The sequence below is a fragment of the Pseudoliparis swirei genome, chromosome 4 (genome assembly GCF_029220125.1).
Source record: "Pseudoliparis swirei isolate HS2019 ecotype Mariana Trench chromosome 4, NWPU_hadal_v1, whole genome shotgun sequence".
In the NCBI taxonomy this organism is placed as follows: Eukaryota; Metazoa; Chordata; class Actinopteri; order Perciformes; family Liparidae; genus Pseudoliparis; species Pseudoliparis swirei.
The window spans coordinates 22,337,799-22,357,960 of NC_079391.1; the positions used below are offsets into that span (position 1 = coordinate 22,337,799).

Genomic DNA, 20,162 nt, shown 5'->3' on the forward strand with positions numbered 1-20,162 from the left:
CTACATGTACACTGCCAAATTTTAAATGAAATCAAAAATTTCCTTGGAATTTTTTTTAAAAATACACCTCTATAACGAGTATTCATGGCGATATCTAAAGATTATCGAGTCTTATGAAAAAAATGAAGTTATTAGAATTTATGAGCCTAGGTAGGAAAAAAATAGTAAGCGGACACATTTAGCAAGATGCACACAATGGGGTAATATTTACTTCAGGACTATATGTGTTGTTCCCTCAGTCAAAGCCTTAGTGGCCGTGAGCAGGTCGGGGAGTTTTTGCTGGTATGTGTGACTGAGGTCAGGAATGCTCGGGCTGGGGCCGAGGGTTTCTGAGGTCGGAGGCTCACTTCACAGGCTGCTCGGCAAGTCATGTGACTTAAGCAGATGAAACGTTGACGCTTCTCGAAGGGGGTAATGGGTTTTTGCCGTTGGGTTTTTGTCGTTGTTTTTTCAGGACAAACCGGGCTTTCATAAATTTGTACATAGCTACGTCAACGTAAATACAAAAGAAACACAAAAACAGAAATCTGAATCTCAGATATTTATTCAAATCACAGATAACACAAGATCAAGACCTTTTGGCTTTTGAAATTTGTTCATGTGGGAGGGATAAGCACTGTAGCTAAATACACATAAAAAACTATTTACATACCTTTCAGCCAAGACCATAATGTTTTTTTTTTTTTTTTTTTAAATTACGCAGCTCCTTTATTCATACAAGGCACAATTATTTACTCAGGGCTATAAGGCTCCTCTTCTGATGTCACTTCCTGGCCACTTCTCAAGAAGCCCAAAACTATTCACTTCGTTATTTTGTACTCTTTTATATTATATTCCCTTCACATCCTTCTACTTTTTATTTACTTTTTCAATTGAAATTGTATGACTGATTGTTAATACTTATAACTCCCCCCCCCCCCCCCCAAGAAAAAGTCAGCGTGCCATACAATACAATACTGTCCTGTTTCGATGACACTCGAGCCAGTGTATCATGGGATACACCTTGTCTTAGGTAGGCTTCGGCTAATGACGACAACGACTCCTTTTAACGCAGATAAATTTGATAGCTAGTCACTGAAAATATATATATTTTTAGTAGTTTTATAAAAATATTTTAAAAACACAGTTGTTCAATGCTGGATTACAAAGCCTCACCAAGCCCCAACTAGAAAAGCTACAAGCCGTTTAAAAAGTCTCGACCACAGCGTTCAATACATGTTCTTAAGAGAGAAAAAGGACTCTCTGTTTCAAGGGGGGTGTGGACTTTGAGTTGAAGCCATGGACGGTTTATAAGAAGTGGACATAGTCATCGTGACGTCAGCCATTGGTTTGTAGACTGCTGTGATGAAGCCTCGAGTTTGCTGTCGCCATCTTGGAATACGGCCAATCGCCATGTTGTTGTTTTTTCAGCACCATCGAACGGAAGTTACCGTATTTGCAATGTGTAGGAGTGACGTTGAGATGCCGTATAAGGTTCTGGTAGCGGCAGCAACCTGTCAATTTACTGTAAGCCCGCCCAAAACCATACCCTGCTTTATCGTCCATTTGATTCTAAATGGACCATCATTTACGAAATGAACATCATGCTCTTTTGAAAGACTTGAAACTGGAGATTGAGACCATAAACTCATTTACTGTGGTAATAAAACAAGCGAGAAGTAGATTCAGTTTCTCTAAAGGTGCGTTCACACCAAAAGCACACAAAAAATTCACGCGACCATGAAAAGTCAACGTACAGACGCGTGTGGCTGCGATAGACGCGATAATTTTCCGGGCGGCGCGTTTGGGGCGACGCGATGTGGCCGACGCGTTTTCAGCGACACAATTTTCGCCCCGAGTTGAAATATTTCCACTTTGAGGCGGTCATCTCGCAACTCGGGCCAATCAGCTCTTGAGTTCTCTCTCGTAGCGCTGGAAGCGGAAGTCTTTCAGAGGTAACAGTAACTTCATCGGTGAAAGTGACCGAGCTGAGTGAGCCTACGGGTGATGTCATCAACCCAAACACAAGGGCGTTAGTGTGTGGGATGTCCACGACAAATATAAAGCAGAAGTAGTGGTTAGTTATTCTGGTGGATGAAGGAGATGATAACGGTCTTTACGGAGACGAGACACGGAGATAAGCCCCGCCCCTCGCGCAGCGTCTCGACGCTTATGGTGTGAACACGGTGAACGGTCGAGTGAGTAAACTCACGCGTTTTGGGAGACGCGAAAAATAGTTTCGCTTTTGGTGTGAATGCAGCTTTAGGCTTCTATACAAGCTGACCTCTTTTTGAAACTGTCGGAGTCGCCCCCTTTGGTCATTAGAGGGAACGCTTCACTCGGCAGAGCCTGAGGGGTTGAAGCCCCTCTCTCCAGCTTTTCCCATGACATCGGCATTTTTATTTCCCGGTTAGACTGGGCCCCTCCCTTCCTCCATCTGCTAGATAAGTGCTGCTGCTGGTCTGCAGTTTCCTTGAGCAGTTCTGAAGGTTACCGCTCTCTCCCCCACACGTCCTTCTACAGAAATCCCCTTGTTGGCTCCTACTGTCCTCTCAGCAGACATGATTCTGAGGCTTCTCCTTTTAATCTCACATTGTTTGACTAGATTATATGTGAAAGAGGAGGAGTTTCTGATTTAATTCTGAAATGACACACTGTTTTCTTTTATCCTATTCCACTGCACAAACTGTATATTTTTCGATGTCATATTTTACTCATTGGGAGCCTGAAGATACTACCCTGTGGAGACAGGCAAATTGCTCTGTTTTGGTTAATTTAAATGTGTTTTGACTTTGACTTTGGTGGTATTTCTGCACTGCTCTTCTGTGGTCAAAATCTGAACAAGCAGTTGTTTGGCCAATAATTTGTATGTCTGCTGAGGTGTAGTTGACGCTCCTCGCACTGCCACGGTGGCCCCTTGTGCTGTCTCTCCAGTGCTTCTTTCAACAAATGACAACCAAATGCATACGTTCCTGTGCATAAGAGCATTCCCAGGAAAAATTAAACAAATCAGATAAAACAAATAAAAATAGGCAAATAAACACAATGCAAAACATCCAATGAACAAGATGTAAATAGTTGATATCTCCACTTAAAGGCTCTCTCTACTTCACCCGTGGAGTGAAGTAGGGAGAACCTTCCAGCATGAATGTAGCAGCAACAAATTATCTGATGCTATGTAAAAATGATAGTGGAGTAATGTCTAGCTGGTCATTCTCCATCTGTGTCATCTGAGCTTCTTTGGGCTTTGATGACACGGAGGGTCCGGCTGCGCTTGCATTTTAGTGCATGTTAGCATGGCTAGCTAGCTAGGTACAGCCGATATCGCTGTCCCAAATGACACAAGTTTAGGGAAGCATAAACTTCCAAATACCTCCGGTTTCTCCTCAGTTAAACACTGTTCACTTTGTCAGCACTATCACTGTTGTTAGCCTGGTCAGCTGTGAGCCGCTAGCTTGACCGTTGCCATATTGAGAGCTGTGTGGAGGCAATAGATAAACCTATGCTTACATGTTTAATTAAAGTTAGCACCATTTTAATGAAACCTTGAGCTGTTTCCTGTTTTTATTTGAATGAAAATGGCTTCGCCACATCTTTAACGTCTGAAAGAAATCCACGTATGAGCTTGTTTGTATAAAAAAGACTCCCGAACAGCAACACTAAGTTATGTGCTAAGAGCTAAGTGCTAACATCATTATGCAGAAACGCTCACAGTGTCAATGCTAACGTGCTGATATTAATCAGAACAAATAAGTTTGACGATGTTTTTAGTCTCAGTTTAGTGGGTCAGTGTGCAAACATTTGCTGATTAGTGCCAAAGTATAGCTAATGGAGATGAATACTAATTCTTCTTGAGCCAGTACCTAGAAAGATACCATCCCTAGTATCTGCCAGCCTTCTCTAACCATGTCCAACATATTACAAGGCACTATTGTCTATCAATCTCTCTCTCTCTCTCTCTAATATAGACATCCATTATCATGTATATCAGCTATCAGCAACATTAATTCAAAGTAATTGGAATCAGTGTCAGTGTCAAAAAAAGTCAAACCCTAATACACACAAAGAGAAGCAGTTTTGGGGGCGAAGTCCACTGTATGTGTGGACACCATGAAGTTCCCCTCGCCACAGGCTATCTGCTGCAAGCTTCGCCAAGATAAACACACAGCAACCTGAAAGAGGATCAAACTTTTCAGTCCACCGTTCCATTCTGGTCCATTTTGTTGTCTCTCTTCCCAGCAGGTCCATCACAGTTAAATCTGCTCTACTCAGAACCCGTCCATCCCTGTTGTTCCTCGTCTTTCCCTCCTGGAAACCTGAAAGCTGAGGCCAAACGCTCTGAATGAATCAGGTAATGTGCTGCGGCCTAGACGGTGACATCTGTGAAGTCTCGTCTGGAAAATCCTTTCTGTAAAACATAAAGACAACATACAAACAAGACATGACATTTCTGGCATTTATTGTAATGTACTTTTCACCTGCATGTTTGAGTCTCTAATCACCTTTAGCTTGCTCAAAACTCTGCCGCCATGTTGCTTTGATTTAAACTTCATGATACAATGCCTTGCCATCCTACCACAAACTAAACATTATTAAAATATAAAAAACCTTGCAACACCTTTCAACATATGTGATTGTTGTTAAGTAAAATTGTGACACAACACCCACCCCTACTTAAATGTATATAATGTTGTCTGCCCCCTAATTAATTTTCATATTACAGGCTCTTTTGTCAACTTTCTGTTTAATCCACAGTTTGTTATTGGCTTGACTTGCTATGTTTTAAGTGGACCTGAGCCATTTTGGAGCAAGAAAAAGACGATTAATCGGTCGTAACCTATCAAGTGTGACGTTATATATTAGAGAGCTGACTTGTGGGGGGAATATTGACTGAAAAGGGCTAAAGTATGACATAAATACCACAGCATTTGTTCAGGAATGCAACGTTTCAGCCCAAATTTTACAAGCAATATAATGCATAATAGAATACGGTAAAAGCTGTATCGGGAGTGAATCACAAAAAAAACACATCTAAAACATAATTTAGAGTCTGTTGTGCATTGAGCAAAATATATAACTAAATAGGTTTACGTGGCAGTATTCTTTGACATACTTTGATGCATAGCAACATGAGCGATTAGCTTGGAATGATGTGATTCACGGCCAGCCATCGATGCAAAGTCAAATAGTCCCTCTCCTTTAAGCTCTTTTTTGGCCTCCACCAACACCTGACATCAATATCCGGCCTGTTAGCTGCTAAAAGCTCCCATACGTTCACCAGCTAGTCGCCAAGCTTATCTTTAGGCGTGTTGGTGCTCGGTAGGTAGTGAACAGTTGGGTTTATCGGATGGAAAACAGTGACGTTGTGCCCACAAAACCAAAACAGTGAGCTGAAAGACGCTAAAGAGATTTGTGAGGCTGAAGGAAACCGTTGGGTGATAATTCTGCCCGGGTTCATCACGGAGCAAGAAACCTTTCATTAGTAGATATAGTCATCTGATGCATTATTGATATAAGGATTTTAATAACTGCAACTTTAATGAGGAACTGGGCTGACATTTATTATTTTGCACCACCACTTAGTGGTGACGATCTTAACCTTCTACCTATCGGTGTCGCTTCGGAAATTTTCATGTTGGCTTTTCTTTTCGATGAGGAATTATTTTTGGCAGGAATGTGATTCTGGACACCATGGATAGCCACAAAGATCAGATTTCATGACATGTTGTTTGTACTGTGACTCGTGAAGACGGCCCAGGGTGCGCAGAAACCTTTGTGAGAACTGCATGAGATTGGGTTGAGGACAGACACACAACGGAATATCTATCAAAATGTCATAACTTCCCCATGGCAACCCAACTGTCAGATACACATAGCTTTGGTTTTGCTGTGTCAGGTTCAGTGTGTGTGTGGAGGAGGGAAGGTTATACGGGGAGAACACAACAAGGTTAAGGGACTGCCAAGTCCACATCACCAAACTGTTTGTATTCATCCCAGAAGACACAAAAGAGTCGAAAGCAAAATATCTCGGGCCAGATCCTCAGCATTCCTGCTGAGAGTGGTCACTCAAAGACTAAACCTCTACTAAATCCAGGCCAGACAGCGGCAGTTGATGTGTCCGTTAGATAAAGCAGGGATCTTCAAAGAATGTAGAGCGAAGGAGTGTGTTGACAGAAAATAAAGGAGCTTACATCTTTAAAATTATGGAAGTGTAGTTTTTGATACAGTTTTATTTCATGGGTTATTGCCATTTACAAAATATAAACCCTTAATATTTGAGGTAATAGAGGAATAAAGTGTAATCTATTTTAATAAGCGTGGCATTCCACAGCAGCTTGGTAAAACCTCTTCCTTCTCTTGTTCGTGCTCTAATCCCTTTAGCCTCTCACTTTGGGTCTTCATCAACTTCCTGAACTGGGGAAAAAAACAGCGAGTGCTCGGTATTTTGTACGCTCGGATAAATACCCCATTTAAGTTTATTAAGTTTCGTAAGCTTCGCAATGTTTCGTAACTTAAAATAAAACAATGGTTGACATTTGCTGTCACACAGGACAGGAACAGTGGCCACCTGGGTGCAAGTCAGTTGTTCCTTTACTTATCCATCCCAAACTCCTCCCTTCACGGACTTATAATGCATCACCGGACCTCATTCTCATGTAAATTAAACATATATGTCCTATAAAACTTGTTATGGTGTTAATATGTGTTAAAACAGTGTTGCGCTGCCAGTTTACTGTGCTTAACCCTGTAAGACCCCTCGTTGTAATATTACAACGTCACTTTTATCTCTCTAAAAAACACATTTGCAAAAACGTTTTTTGGGGAAAGACCATATTTACATAGTCAATGGGTCCTATTGTCTTGCCTTGCAATGCCATTGGATTGTAAATGTGTATATAGGTGTGGCCATAAGGCCATGAACTCACTCTACCTGCAAACTTTCCCGGAAGCACATCTCCTTGTTTCATTCAACTGGTTATATCAACATTGAAGTAAGTAAATTCCATGAAATATTTTTTTTGGTGATTGTTAGAATATGTAGTTCATGTAAATACTAAGTTATTGTGGAATTAATGCATCACATTAGATTTTCAGCTTGTTATGTCATTGTTGTAATTTGACAACGTTGGGTGAAAATGGTAGCTAAAATAGCAGGTGCACCTTGCACACTACATGGAGACATTCCACTTCTCGGATGTTCAGATACAGGATAAATATAATGTATTTGATGATTCACACTTTACAAAAGGGTTATTTGTTATAATTTTAAGTTTAGACCATATTTGAATAATTCTAAATGGGTTAGGGTAACCCAAACCCTTTGTTATTTCTATGTTCGCAGTGAGATATAGTCAACTGGTTTTTTAAATCTGGACTTTGTTGGTTTGCCCAAATATCTCCTTGTTACACAAGCCAGATAATGTTTGTAGAATGCTTTGGAGGATGGTTGTTCAGGGACAAGTGTAAATGTTTTGGAATGTGGGGGTTGCATTTATAATGCATGTTCAGGGAGAGGTGTAAATGTTCTGGAATGTGGGGATGTAAGAGTTCTGGGGGGGTTGTATTTTCCTTTTGTAAATGTAAGTAGAGAGCACATTAGGCTAGCCAGACAGTATTGTGTGCCATCAGTGGAGTGTATTGCCTGAATATGATTAATTTGCATTGGAATTAGTTATACTTGAACATTCTCTAACGATTGTTTCCATTTCAGAATGCCACCAGCAAGGAGAGCAAATGCTGAAATTCTGCTACCAACAAGGCCCAACGTTGCAATATTACGTTTCCTTAAAAACGTACAAAAACATTTTTTTCAAATTAATCCTTCATTATCTGCATCAGAAGACTCTTACAACATCATCTGACTTAAAAACAAAAAGATTTAGATATTATTTCTATGCTTGGGTTTTACAGGGTTAATTTGTTTTAAATCTTGGGATTAGACAACACTTTTGCATCTGTCACATTTGTAGCCAATTTTGGGAGGTACTTATAAATCAAGTATGAACAATTGAACAAGCATTTGGTCTTTGGAGGATTTTCAATCTAACAAGACAACGTCTTCACTTCCCCAAGTTTCCACCTATGTCTGTTTGACAGACTTTGCATCATCATTTCACTTGATATTCACTGGATATAGTTCACTCGATACTTTTGATCTGCTGTTATTACAATGTGGTTATAACTGACATCTCCAAATCCTGCTGATAGTTTTACAAAATGTATTTTTGACAGAAATGATAAATCAAATCATTTAAAAACGATTGTTAGGAGTAAACAAGATGCATCACCAGTCACCCCAGATTTCCCAATGTCTGGAATGGTGAGAATAACTTTAATAACTCTCAATCTAATTACCGTCAGCTACAGAGAAAATATTTACATTTGCAGAGCCAAGTATCCCCAGATAAGACCCGCGTGGCCAGAGGCAAAAAACAGGCTTTCAGGACAGAGCAAAGGAGGACCAATGGAAAGAGAGGAGTGGAGGTCAAATGAGACATAAAACAGATGTGTGCAGAGGTAGACGAGAAAAACATCTGGTGGAGACAAAGTTAAGAGCACAATGTCCGCCAACACCCACACATTCTGCTCTTCATTTTAACGTCACTCTTATGGATTCAATCACAAACAGCAGTGTAAAAATACCACATTAACACTTAAAGGGCTCCGTCCCACTGCAAACACAACACCGTGAATCTGTTAAACAACAGCCATCATCCAGATATATATGGATACTCTGCATATTTGTATTGCAATAAATGTAAATAATTTATAATTTAATACACGTAATATTTGTGTTTTTAGAAGCAGATTAACCTCAGCAAATGGATGAACTCCACTAGACTCCTGTAAAGTGTGTTTGCAGGAGTTTAGGTGTTTTTTCAAATCAAAATGGGTCTAAACATTATCTTACTTCTCTCTTCTCTAACTTGTCAGTTCATCATATTAATATTTTTCAAAGTTAACAGCTCAGGAAACATCTGTAAGTTCGTTTAGTTTAAGAATAGCTAGATTTTCCTTGATATTGCTCTTGTTCTTTTGCCGTCTTCTTTGAACTGTCAACATTTTTGCCAGCTAAAATGCAGACACACCGACTCTGATATTGCTATGCTAGCTATAGCCACGAGCTAATTGTCAATTCTAAATTGGTCGGACTAAAAAGATTATAAAATGTGCTAATTAATTTAATAAAAGTCTGTGAAGATGAGTCATCCAACATATGTGTCCGTTTGTTATGGTTTTGGTATTATAAGTCAAGTAGATAGACAGACTCCCTCTGAGGAAACCTGTTTACTATCTTGCACAGAAAAGTCGTGATGACAATCTTTTAAAAAGGAAAGAGGTGTTGTGGCTGCACAAAGGAAGAAGACGTCAGTGGTGTGAGAAACTTAAAAGTCTATTTAAAGCCCTGCTAAACCACAAAGTCCACAATACAGTCCAAGGGCTCGGCTTCTTCAAGTCTGATATGAAGCAAAAAGGTCTACAGTATACCGTTAACTCAGCCAAAAGCTTTTGCCGACAAAAACACGAAATACCACAAACTAACTTCATCAGTTGACGTATCAGTACCATACAAACAATTAGGAGGGGTTCAAATACTAGCAAATGCACCCCAAACAGGGTTTGAGCTACACGGCCCTGAAACAAACTGTAACCTGACTATGTGCTTTCATTTATGAAATGACATACATCAAAACCTTGTGTTCCCTTTCAATGTCAAGTATATTTTAAGCAACTCGGCCATCAGTCTTTGTCTAATCGCTCAACCCTACCACCAACCATGCATAAACAGGACCAGGACCTGAGCCATGTTGAGTGAATGTCCTTAAAGCCTCTATTATTACAACACTGGGGGTAAACGACTTGAATGAAGACTTTTGTGATTTGGTTCTCTGAGCCTCAACGGTTGTTTACCCAGAGCCACTCAATGAGGCGTCTGTCGGGTCACGGGGCAGCGACAGCCCTGCAGAGCTCACTGAAAGCAATTAGTGGCTGCCTCCGATGCTCAGGACCAAAGCCAACGGCCTTTCAGTTACTGTAATCTGTCCTTTCTTATGATGGATGTTCTTAAGAATGTGATGCTTTTCTCAAAACACTGTAGAAGAGAAGACCACAGTGAAATTCCCGTTGTGAGTAACCAGAAGCACTGAGAGAAATAACAGCCCTCGCTGCTGCCGCCCAACAGGAACTCTTCAGCTGTTTGCCGTTGAAACAAACAACTGCATTTCGGAGCTTCCACGTTAACTCTGGTGTGTTCAGCTGTCAGCGAGAGATAAACTAAACAACACTTACTTCCAGAAGTCAAAAAATAACCATGATGGAGCGACCCAGTTTATAACGTCAAGTTGAAATGTGTCAATCTTTCCAGATGAGGGACCGAATGAACCCTCTCTTCACTACCTGCCCACTACCGGCTCGCTGGGTGAGCCTAGTTAGAGCATTTAATGCAACTTTAAGTCAGATATTTCCAAAAGTAAACTCCAGAAATTATGGAGAGCATTTTTTTGAGTAAACAAATAATCATGAGATTTTCTAATCGTTTTCGGTCTTTCGGCCTTCACCAAGATTTCAAGTTCTTTGTTTTTGCTGCGTAGCCATGTGCCACAAGTATGAAGCATTTTGAGGTGATAGTGCACAGTGTATCTTGGCATCGGCAGCTGTGGGTCTCACCAGTTTGTAGTCTTTGTGCAGTTTTTTGTACTGGAACATGTTGCAGAGGACAGTCGAGGCCGCTCGGGCAGCTTTTAGACTCCCAGAGCTAAATCAAGACACAGTGCAGACGGTTAGAAACCAGCAGGAAATACCACAGCAGAGGCAGGGGGAGTAATAAACACTCTGGAATGACCGACAAATTAGCAAAAGATTATGTTTTTGCGAGGCCAATGGCCAGAGGGGAGAGCTGACAGAGGTCACAATTTACAAACTTAAAGATTGTACGACCGAAAAAACTAAAATTGTGGTGATTTATTAACTTTCACTCATACAGCTTTCTGAGGCAGCAGCACTGTTTCCTCACTGGTCAACACTGATTTATGATATGATATGATATGATATTCCTTTATCTGTCCCACAGTGGGGAAATTTCAAAAATCACAGCAGCGGTGCACATCAGAGCATCAATGAAAATAAATATAAAACACAATACTAAAAAACTAAACACTGATACTAAATACTAAACATACAGGGGGAAAATAAAGTAAAGTGCTGAGTAAAGTAAAGTGCAGAGTTTGCCGGGATCTCCAGCGATCTAGTGCAGTGTGTTGTGCAGCCTGACAGCAGCAGGAAGGAAGGACTTGTGGTTCCTCTCCCTCAGACAGCGGGGAGGAATCAGCCGGTGGCTGAAGGAGCTGTGAGAGTGTCAGAGTGTCAGAGTGTCATGCATGGGGTGGGAGGTGTGGTTGATCAGGGACGAGAGCTTTGCCATCATCCTCCCTTCTCCGGCCATCCATATGTGAGGAGGGCCGTAGAAGTCCGTCTTACCTGTTATCGTGGATTGTCTTGATGCCGATCAGTTTCGGCAGGCCGTTGAAGTACGAGATGTCGCGGGCTGCCAAGGAACTGCAGGTGACCAGGTGATTGAGGGCACCACAGATGTTGACCACGACCTCGCAGGATGACGTTTTCTGAAGGCCATCACTGGGCAGCTTGGACACCAGGACGTTCACCATGGTCTTAGCTGCCAGGACACAGGTTGAGGGTGGGTGTCTCACAGGAAAAGCTCTGATCTTTGAAACATCCCTCTTTCAACAGCCCTCTTTCCTTTTGTAACATTTAGCATTTAGCCTAAGTGGACTAAGTTGACTCCCAGTCAAGTCTGAGTTGGCTCTCAGAAGGGCTTAAGTTGACTCCCTGCCTGGTCTATGTTGACTCCCTGCAGAGCCAAAGCAACATTTCTAAGCCCTCAAAATAAACTCAACCTATTAGTTTAAATATATTCAAAAACACCTTCAGTAATCCTTGGTTGTGTCTTACCCATGTAGTCTTTACTGGCAGAGTGTCTGGCCAGGTTTCTAAGCAGGCCGGTCAGGGGCCTCAGCTCCATGTCGCTGTCGGTGTCTAACAGGTCCAGCAGGACGGGCAGCATCTTCTCCTGCTCCACCACCACTCCACTCAGCACTGCTGCCCACTGGCAGAGGGGGGCACAGATCACACCAGTCTGTATGCAGATCTGTTGATTGTTTGCCGTTGTCTACTTTTCTTACGTTTATGACGCCAATTTTACGATCGTAGCCCTACCCTGGCCTCTCCTGCAGTGATGTTCTGCAGGGCTCCGATGGCCGCCTCGCGGCTGTTGCCGCTGCTGTCGCTGTTCTGCAGGACCAGCTTGTACAGCGCCACCACACTCGGGTGCCACAGCCATTCAGCCCCCCGAGGCGTTCGGGACACCTCAGACAGGACGGACAGATTCTGGTTACGCTGTCGGGGGAGGGGTGAAAGAGAGAGAACATTTCTTTTATTGTACAGAAACATACAGGACACGCAGTTGTAGCTATACACCGAGATTTATTTGGTTGTGTTTTACAAATGAGTCTGACTCGACAAAACCGCCATCAAATATTATAGAGCAATCTTATTTACCACTTTCACCAAGGTAAATATTTGAGCCATCCAACTGTCTTGACCATCACAACCAAATATTCATTCATTTTCAGAATTTTTGATTTTGTTTAGACCACGCCACAAATATATTTACAGACTAAAACAACAACATAAAGGTTGTAGGCAAGTGGGCTTTCTCTTTTCAGAGTCTGCATAATGTCAATGATCAGAAACATTTTGACCGATTCTCAACCATCCTCAATAGTTGCTGATTTACGTAGAAGGCCGAACAATAAGAGCACTGTCCTTGTATTGCGCTGTAAAACTAGCTAGTCCCCGTCTAGTCCGTGTGCTAAGGCACCACAACACAACCCTGTTTGGCTGTGGCGCTTACATACGTGTGCAAAAGAGACTGAGGGGAGAGTTATTCATCACATTCCACACCTTACGTTTCAATGAGAGCGATAGCACACAAATAGACAAGCAAACTGTTTTTTTCTTTCCCTTTTGGTTTTGGAAAAGCTTAAAAGGACACCACCCACCAAACTCTTCAAACGCAGAGTATCCTGCTCAGTATCAGTCCAGCCCCCATACGCATTGCGTCAGTGTGTCGGGGGAAACACAAAGCTTAGCAGGCATGCAGTGCCAGTTACCGTTGCTAGGCTATGATAGTACAATCACTGCTCCAGGGAGGGGCTTAGCACACAGTGCACTGGGCCATTAGGTTTTACAAGCTCTTCCGTCTCGGACCAAAGGCGGGTCTTAGCAGTTTAGTCCGGAGTTGTCAGGATATCTGTCTTTGTCCCGGGGCCCCTCTAAAGAAACGTATAAATCCTCCCCTTTCAGCCTCTGGCTAGTGATCTGCTCTAAGCAACATGGAAAAGCATGCTGTACAGACAGAAGGCTTCTCTTCTCACTCTGAAGGCGACTGTGAGAACATACATGTGACGGTGGGCCTCGACACACTCCATACATACTCTCCGTAAGCCCCTACTGCTTGCCGTAGAAAGGAGTAATGTGATCTGCCAATTGTGTGTGTCATATTGGAACCCGATGCTCCCCGAGGTACCGAGGCCAGTTTCCATCTGCCGGGGCCGCTCACTATCTGGCTCTCACGGAGATACCTGAGAGAGCCCTGACCTGCATCGTCAACGGCTCGACCTAAAAGCTCGGCTTTCCAATGCTCGATAAGTGGAATATCTTTAAAAGTCACTTGTAGGAAAATGACTCAAGCACATAACAAAAGAAAATATTCTAAATGTCCGATAAGGACGGTGCATCTGACAAAGAGCGCTTGAGGTGAGATACATGTGCACGAGCAGGTGATCTGTGTCTGGTTACATCATTTGCACACATTTGTTAAATGACCAGGATGCACAGGCAGATCCCCAGTGGAGAAATAAGTCTGTCTGACATGTAAACAATGAGGATGGTGTTGAGCGTGAGGGATGAAAATTCATTTAAATGGTTGTCTGGATGTTGTCTGGAAGACTCTAAAAGAGAATGAGATCGGTAAAGAAATCTGCAGATAACAGTAGAGCATCCTTAAGGATGTTTTTTAGATTGAAAGTATTGGCCAATCGCAAGCAGACGGCAGGCATAGCAGTGACATCACTTATAAGGGATGTGGTGGGCGTGGCAGACGTGCTAGTAGGCTGACATAATATCCAACACGCTTCTGACAATATCACTGTTGGATCTAAATAAGTAGACATGCATGTGGGACAAGCTTCTTATCATGTCGAAGGGTAATAAATGCAATAATTCTTTTTAATTAATACATAAATATTAAAAAAACTGTTTTGGTACAATCACATATCACTGACTGAATCTGACCATGCTGATAATTTCTAATAAATTACCTTTATACTTCCAGTTAATTGATTATTAAATACTTTATTTGACTTTTGATGCAGTTGTGACGCAGCATGAATATATTTTCTTTTGGCCACTGAAGGAAACGGAAACGACATCGACATATTATCACCTTCTGAAGTTGTTACGCAGAACATCAACAGCAAACCTAAATCTTTTATTGACACATCTTTCAGACACAGAGAGCATCATCAGCATTGAAATTGTGTATCCGGTGTGTAATTTCATGACGTGTGATCCATTTTTACCTCTGGGTCTTTTTTATTATACAGAGTGAAGCAGCCGATGGCCTCGCCCTTCCCGGAGGCAGAGGCTCTCGTCGGGCCCTCCAGACGGAGTCGGACCGAGGGAGGAAGCTCCGTGTACAGCTGGTAGGACAGATTCCTCATCACGCACAATGAATTCTCCAAACCCTAAACGCCCAGACAAAGAGAGAAGAGATAAATGGGGGCAAAAGTGGAAAGTAAATAACCAATTGACCAATTTTTTGGAGGCACAACTGGTGGTTTGTCAAATTCTAACTTACGTATTATGAGCACATTTTAAAGGAGAAGTTCAGCTGTTTACAAGTGGGGTTGTACACAACATAAATTGAAACGTACGGCATATTTAGAATAATCTTGCAGGTGTACTTTGGTCTATGTCTTTGATGGGAACTGTCACCGTGGTTTTCACCCTGATTCTAGTGAGTGAAAGTCAATTGTAACATGTTGATCAATGTGTTGTAGTTCCACTTGTAGATGAAAACTAAATGGCAACGGATAAAATGACTTGAGTCTTCAAAACCATCGTCCACAAAACGATGGGTGACATTACTGTGACTACTTCCATTTATGTAGGATACTAGACTAAATGACGGGTTTCTTCCCTTTTTTCCTCATGAAAGGTTTTTTTCTGATCTGTTGTGCGTTCCTGGGTCAGGGATGTCGTATGTTTTCAGATTGTAACGCCCTCTGAGGCAAATTTGTAATTTCTGCTTCTGGGCTATAGAAAATATACTGAATTAAAAATGTGATTGAATGACCTTTTACCACTTCTCAACATTGTACAGATTTTGGTGAAGAATTTAGATAAAGTATGACACTTCCAGAACAACCACCTCTGCTTTTCCTTTTAAAACTGAGGACTCGCCCCCATGACATGTTCATCCAATCAGATGCAGAAGGGTTCAGGTCGATGTTTAATGGACACAATCAATCATCTGCCTATTGGTTAAAGGTTTATCCCAGTGTCTCCAAAGACATTGTGGCTCTGTTGTCTGTTGACAGTGCTCCTTCCTCATTGCCTGGTAAGACGTGCCCAACCACACTGGAAGTGGAACAGTCGGTGTGAAGTTATGCAACACCTTACTAAGTCACACATGTGGATTAATCCGCTGCTGAAAGTCGTCCCCAAATGTACTTTATTTCTCTCCCGATAAATCAGTCATACATAGCATATCAATAATTTCAAATTAACTTTATAGTTCTGAACCGGGTCCGTTGGTATATGGATCTAGTAAGTAAGGGTTGTTAGATTAGGCAACTAGCTAATATTTAATTGTTTCAAAAACATATGTAGTCAACATTCAGGTAAGTATCTGATTGGCAGGTTGTCAATATTAAAGGACTTGGATCGGGATCCGTATCCCTCGTAGGAACCAGTAGGCTTAGGGTTGAGTCCAATGGACCAGGGAGGGAAGTCAGGATTAACATCACATAGTTGGTTTTGGTTCTGTGTCATTTGTTGACAATAAGAAAAGTATAGAGAAACACATGCCTTTTTATTTTACGTAAATACGTTATTAAAAATCCTGCGAAGTCTTTCATTTGGTGTAATCCTGGCCTTTTGGTCTTTTGATTTCCAGCTCTGGTGGCCTGTGCTCACCGCTACTGATGTTCTGAAGGGTGCCGTGGTCATAACAACCACAGTGGTTCTGGATCAGACGTCGTTAAAGGTCACAGGCTCTGGCGGGGCAGGTCGGGCTTACCTTGTCGTCTGCCCTGTCCTCTTGTTGAATGTAGGACACCAGGGAGTCCACCAGGCCTCGCATGTCTCTCATCTTCTGCCTCGTCCTCTCGTTCACTGAGCTCAAGTTCCTACGCACACAAACACACACAGACAGAGACATAAACCCACGAGGCTAACAGACCGCAAAGGAGTAAATACTCACTGCATTTCATCTTAGAGTCATTTTCACTAGACTTTGTGAATCCCTCCTCAGAACCTTCAGGAGCACCTTCACCGCTTTGAAAAAACAAGACACTTTTTGGACCTTACTGCACTTGCATGTAATTATATCTTTGTCCAGAAAGTCAGAGACAGCATTGAGTAGTCAACACAAAGGGATCCTCTATTCAATTGTACTTTTTAGGGGAGGTGCTTTATTAATAAAGGACCGGTCCAATAAATTAAGCTGCCATTTTATTTCCAAGAGATGCAACAAAGTACTGCCCCTATTCTCAACTTTGATTTGTGCCTCTGCCGCTAGCCAGCGACTCCATGGCAACGGCAGACGAGGCTCATGGATGCTGCAGTATTTAGTGCCATTCAGCAGAACACATTAAGGGAAACAATAAGGAGGACCATGAGAACATCATTAGGAAGTTGGGGAAGACCTACGAAAGGCCGATCCATTCAAGGCTAAACCGGCTATTTTTTCCGATGTCAGTAGGTACTTTATGGTCTTCACAGACGCAGACAGCACAGAGCTTGTCGGATTGGGCCAGTCTAATACTTTTAACGTTTACGGGGGATACCAGCGGCCCCTCCCAGGTTTGATCGACCCTCGTTTTTGTTAAAATAAAAATGGCGGTTTCATCCTGAATGGAAGAAAACTGGCCAATTTGACAAATTCGACATTTTGGTACGATGACACTGCCTAACCCATCGTGTTGAATCAGAGCCAGTGGTAGACACCGGGGATTGGGTTGAGCTGGCTCTCCTGTGGAGTCACCTGAGGCAGCCGCTGGTGTTGTAGAAGATGTCTCTCTCCGATGGACTCAGTGGGACGCTGCTGCACAGAGGAATCAGTACTTTCTCCGTCAGCTCTGACAAAGCTTCTTTGGACAGCTTCTCCTTCAGGTTGTCTCTGGAGGACAGATTCCACAGGACACCTGCAGCCAAAAACAAACCGGTTTTCATTCACTTGTATTTTACGGATGGAGATAAATCCGTTGCGATGCCTGAACTACAGGCGTTCAAACCAGTTTGAGGTCAAAGACCAGTACTACCTGTGATGGTCTTCCGGAGCTCCTCGTCCAGTTTGCCGAGGATGCTGACGAGGCGCATCACTCCGCCGGCGTCTATGAGCGCCGCCTTGTTCTCGGCGTTCTCGTAGATGAGGTTCCGCGTGGCGCCGGTGGCAAAACGCTGCACTTCTTGGTTGTCACTGGAGAAAAGCTTAACGAGAGCCGGAACGCCATGCAGAACACGGACCTGAGAGAGAGAGAGAGAATGGACAATTGAATACATAAATACATGCAAATGAGGGAAATATGACCCAACGTGCAAATTCTCAAATTCTTTACCTGGTGTTTGGCTTCGTTGCTATGGTAACACGTGTGTTGTATGTATGCTGCTGCCAGAACTTGCAAGGTAGCATTTGACTCAGACAGATACCTGACAGCTGTAGCCATGTCCAGACTCTGCATACTGCAAGCGCGTGCACACACACACATACACACACACACACACATAATACGTTGTATGATCATTTTCAACATGGATTCATCTGTTGATTGTATTTTTCCATTTATCAATTAATAATTTTCTCAACATTTTGTCAGAATTTTTAAGCCAACCCGGGCCAGAGGTGGCCCAGATGTTTACCCAGGTAAACAAATGAATACTGTGCCTCACTCTTCCAGCGGGTCATTGCTGTGTATCGATGCTCCATCCAAGATATCCACGCCTTTCCCAACACTCCTCAAGCTGCGGAGCGAGGCGGCCCGGTGGATGGAGCCCTGCCCAGTCCCCAGGCCTTGGCTGGCCCTGGACACATGCTGCTGCCACTGTGTCCCCCAGCCGTCCCCCGCCATGGGGACCACCCTGCCGGTCCCCCCCCAGCCATCCTGACTGAAGGAAGAGCTCTGCTGATGCTGCTCCTGTTGCTGGTAGAGCTGCTGTCGGTTGGTGATGCGGCTGATGGTGCGGTGGGAGGGGCCCTTGTAGGTGTACTGACATGGCAGCTCCTCCTCCTGCCAGTGGCCTCTGTCTTGGGCCAGTGTCCCGCTGAGGCTGCGTCGAAGGGTGCCGACGAGGGGAGGCACGGTGATCAAGGAGTCTGATGGGGGCAACACAGTGATGGGAATTGCCTCGTGGTCTCCTTGGCACACTGACTTGGCGCGTCTGTTTCTGCTGTGGGACTGCTGGGAGGACAGGAAGCTGCTCTGGACCACGCTGGTTCCTTTATGGCCCGCCTTGGAACTGGTTTCCACAGCAGAGCGAGAGGAGAAACCAGAGGAGCGAAGGGGTGCTGTGGGCATCTGCGAGGTGGGTGATGTGGGAAGAAGTAAAAGGATTAGCAGACACACTGCAGCAGGGAAAGATAAATGGATACCTGATAGATTAAGTGTCATATAACTTCCCCCGTGCTGCAAAAAAGTAGCATAGTGATGCGTTCACGCTACAGACAAGGAGAAACATATTTCACTTGTATTTTCTTTTCTTAAAGGTGCTCAACATGGAATCAGGAGCATATCCATTGCCTCCACATGGCTCTCAACATGGAGACGACTGAGCTAACGAAGTCCCCTAGCAGTGCTGACAGAGCTAACAGTGCTGATGTGGGAACACCTTTCTTATCTGCTCAGCTAGACATCATCCCACTATATATTTACGGAGCACATAGTAGATACACAGTGTGCTACTCTCTTAGCGCCTTTAATAGTTTTTTTTTTACAAGAAACCGTGCTTACGGCTAGCTTAACTGTCCAGAACAGAACAAAGGTGCTGCGAGAGGTTCCCCAAGCTCCTCCACCTCTCCTCCATCAAAGCCTGGCCACTGTACCTTTAAGCTCGCTGCTGCCTCTACATTGTGAGAGTGGCCTGTTAAAAGGGAGACGGGCATCCTGTTTATATTTTTCTTCTGTCTTTACATTGTTCTGGATTTGGCCAGCCGAGGTAGACAATTAGAACAGAGAGGAAACGTTATTCATACACATTACTGTGTGTGTGTGTGTGTGTGTGTGTGTGTGTGTGTGTGTGTGTGTGTGTGTGTGTGTGTGTGTGTGTGTGTGTATGTGTGTGATATGAATAATACCCTACCCTTTGAAAAGAGAAAAGGTGATGTGTTAGATCCCCATAGGTAAAGTACTTTTACAATGTAGGTCTTATTTTCATAGATTTTGATTTGTTTTTTGACATCTTGGAACATACTGAAATATGGACAACAAAAGTTCAGTCCATTTCGACCAGTCTGTAACCTGTTGGATTATGTTTTCAATAGACGACTCAATTAATAATTTTCTAAATGTTTTTCTTCTTCTTATAACTAATTTTTGCAACCCGGTTGTGTCTGGTAGTCTGACCGCTTGTGTTCTGTCAGACTTAGCAATGTAGCTGTGGTCCCATATCTTAGCCAGTGTCATAGCTATAACTGAGGACTGAGGTCACCAGGATGCAGACTGTAGGTAAGTTGTTTGTCCGTCTGTTAGCGTTTGGCAAGGGCACCGTCGCCAAAGAGTTGAGAAGCAAAGAGACAAATATTTTAAAATACCCCTTATTTATATTATGGTTCTGCCGGATTTCTGCCAGCTCTGTGCAGCTGTGAATCGTGGATATATTGGCTG

At 43.0% G+C, this 20,162-nt stretch overlaps 1 protein-coding gene across 2 annotated transcripts in view; it reads right to left on the bottom strand.

Annotated features, from left to right (window-relative positions):
* Positions 1-526: 526 nt before the first annotated feature.
* Positions 527-20,162, bottom strand: part of LOC130192733 (plakophilin-3-like) — a 28,348-nt gene continuing 8,712 nt past the window's right edge. The window contains exons 3-13 of one of the 2 annotated variants that reach the window (XM_056412867.1): positions 18,232-18,857; positions 17,901-18,024; positions 17,604-17,808; positions 17,327-17,486; positions 16,361-16,469; positions 14,640-14,804; positions 12,214-12,393; positions 11,950-12,103; positions 11,458-11,653; positions 10,648-10,735; positions 527-4,387 (exon numbers count right to left, since the gene is read on the bottom strand). In XM_056412867.1, coding sequence (XP_056268842.1) covers positions 4,346-4,387; positions 10,648-10,735; positions 11,458-11,653; positions 11,950-12,103; positions 12,214-12,393; positions 14,640-14,804; positions 16,361-16,469; positions 17,327-17,486; positions 17,604-17,808; positions 17,901-18,024; positions 18,232-18,857 — 2,049 coding nt within the window. In that variant the 3' untranslated portion in view covers positions 527-4,345. The other variant, XM_056412868.1, reaches the window with a different exon arrangement.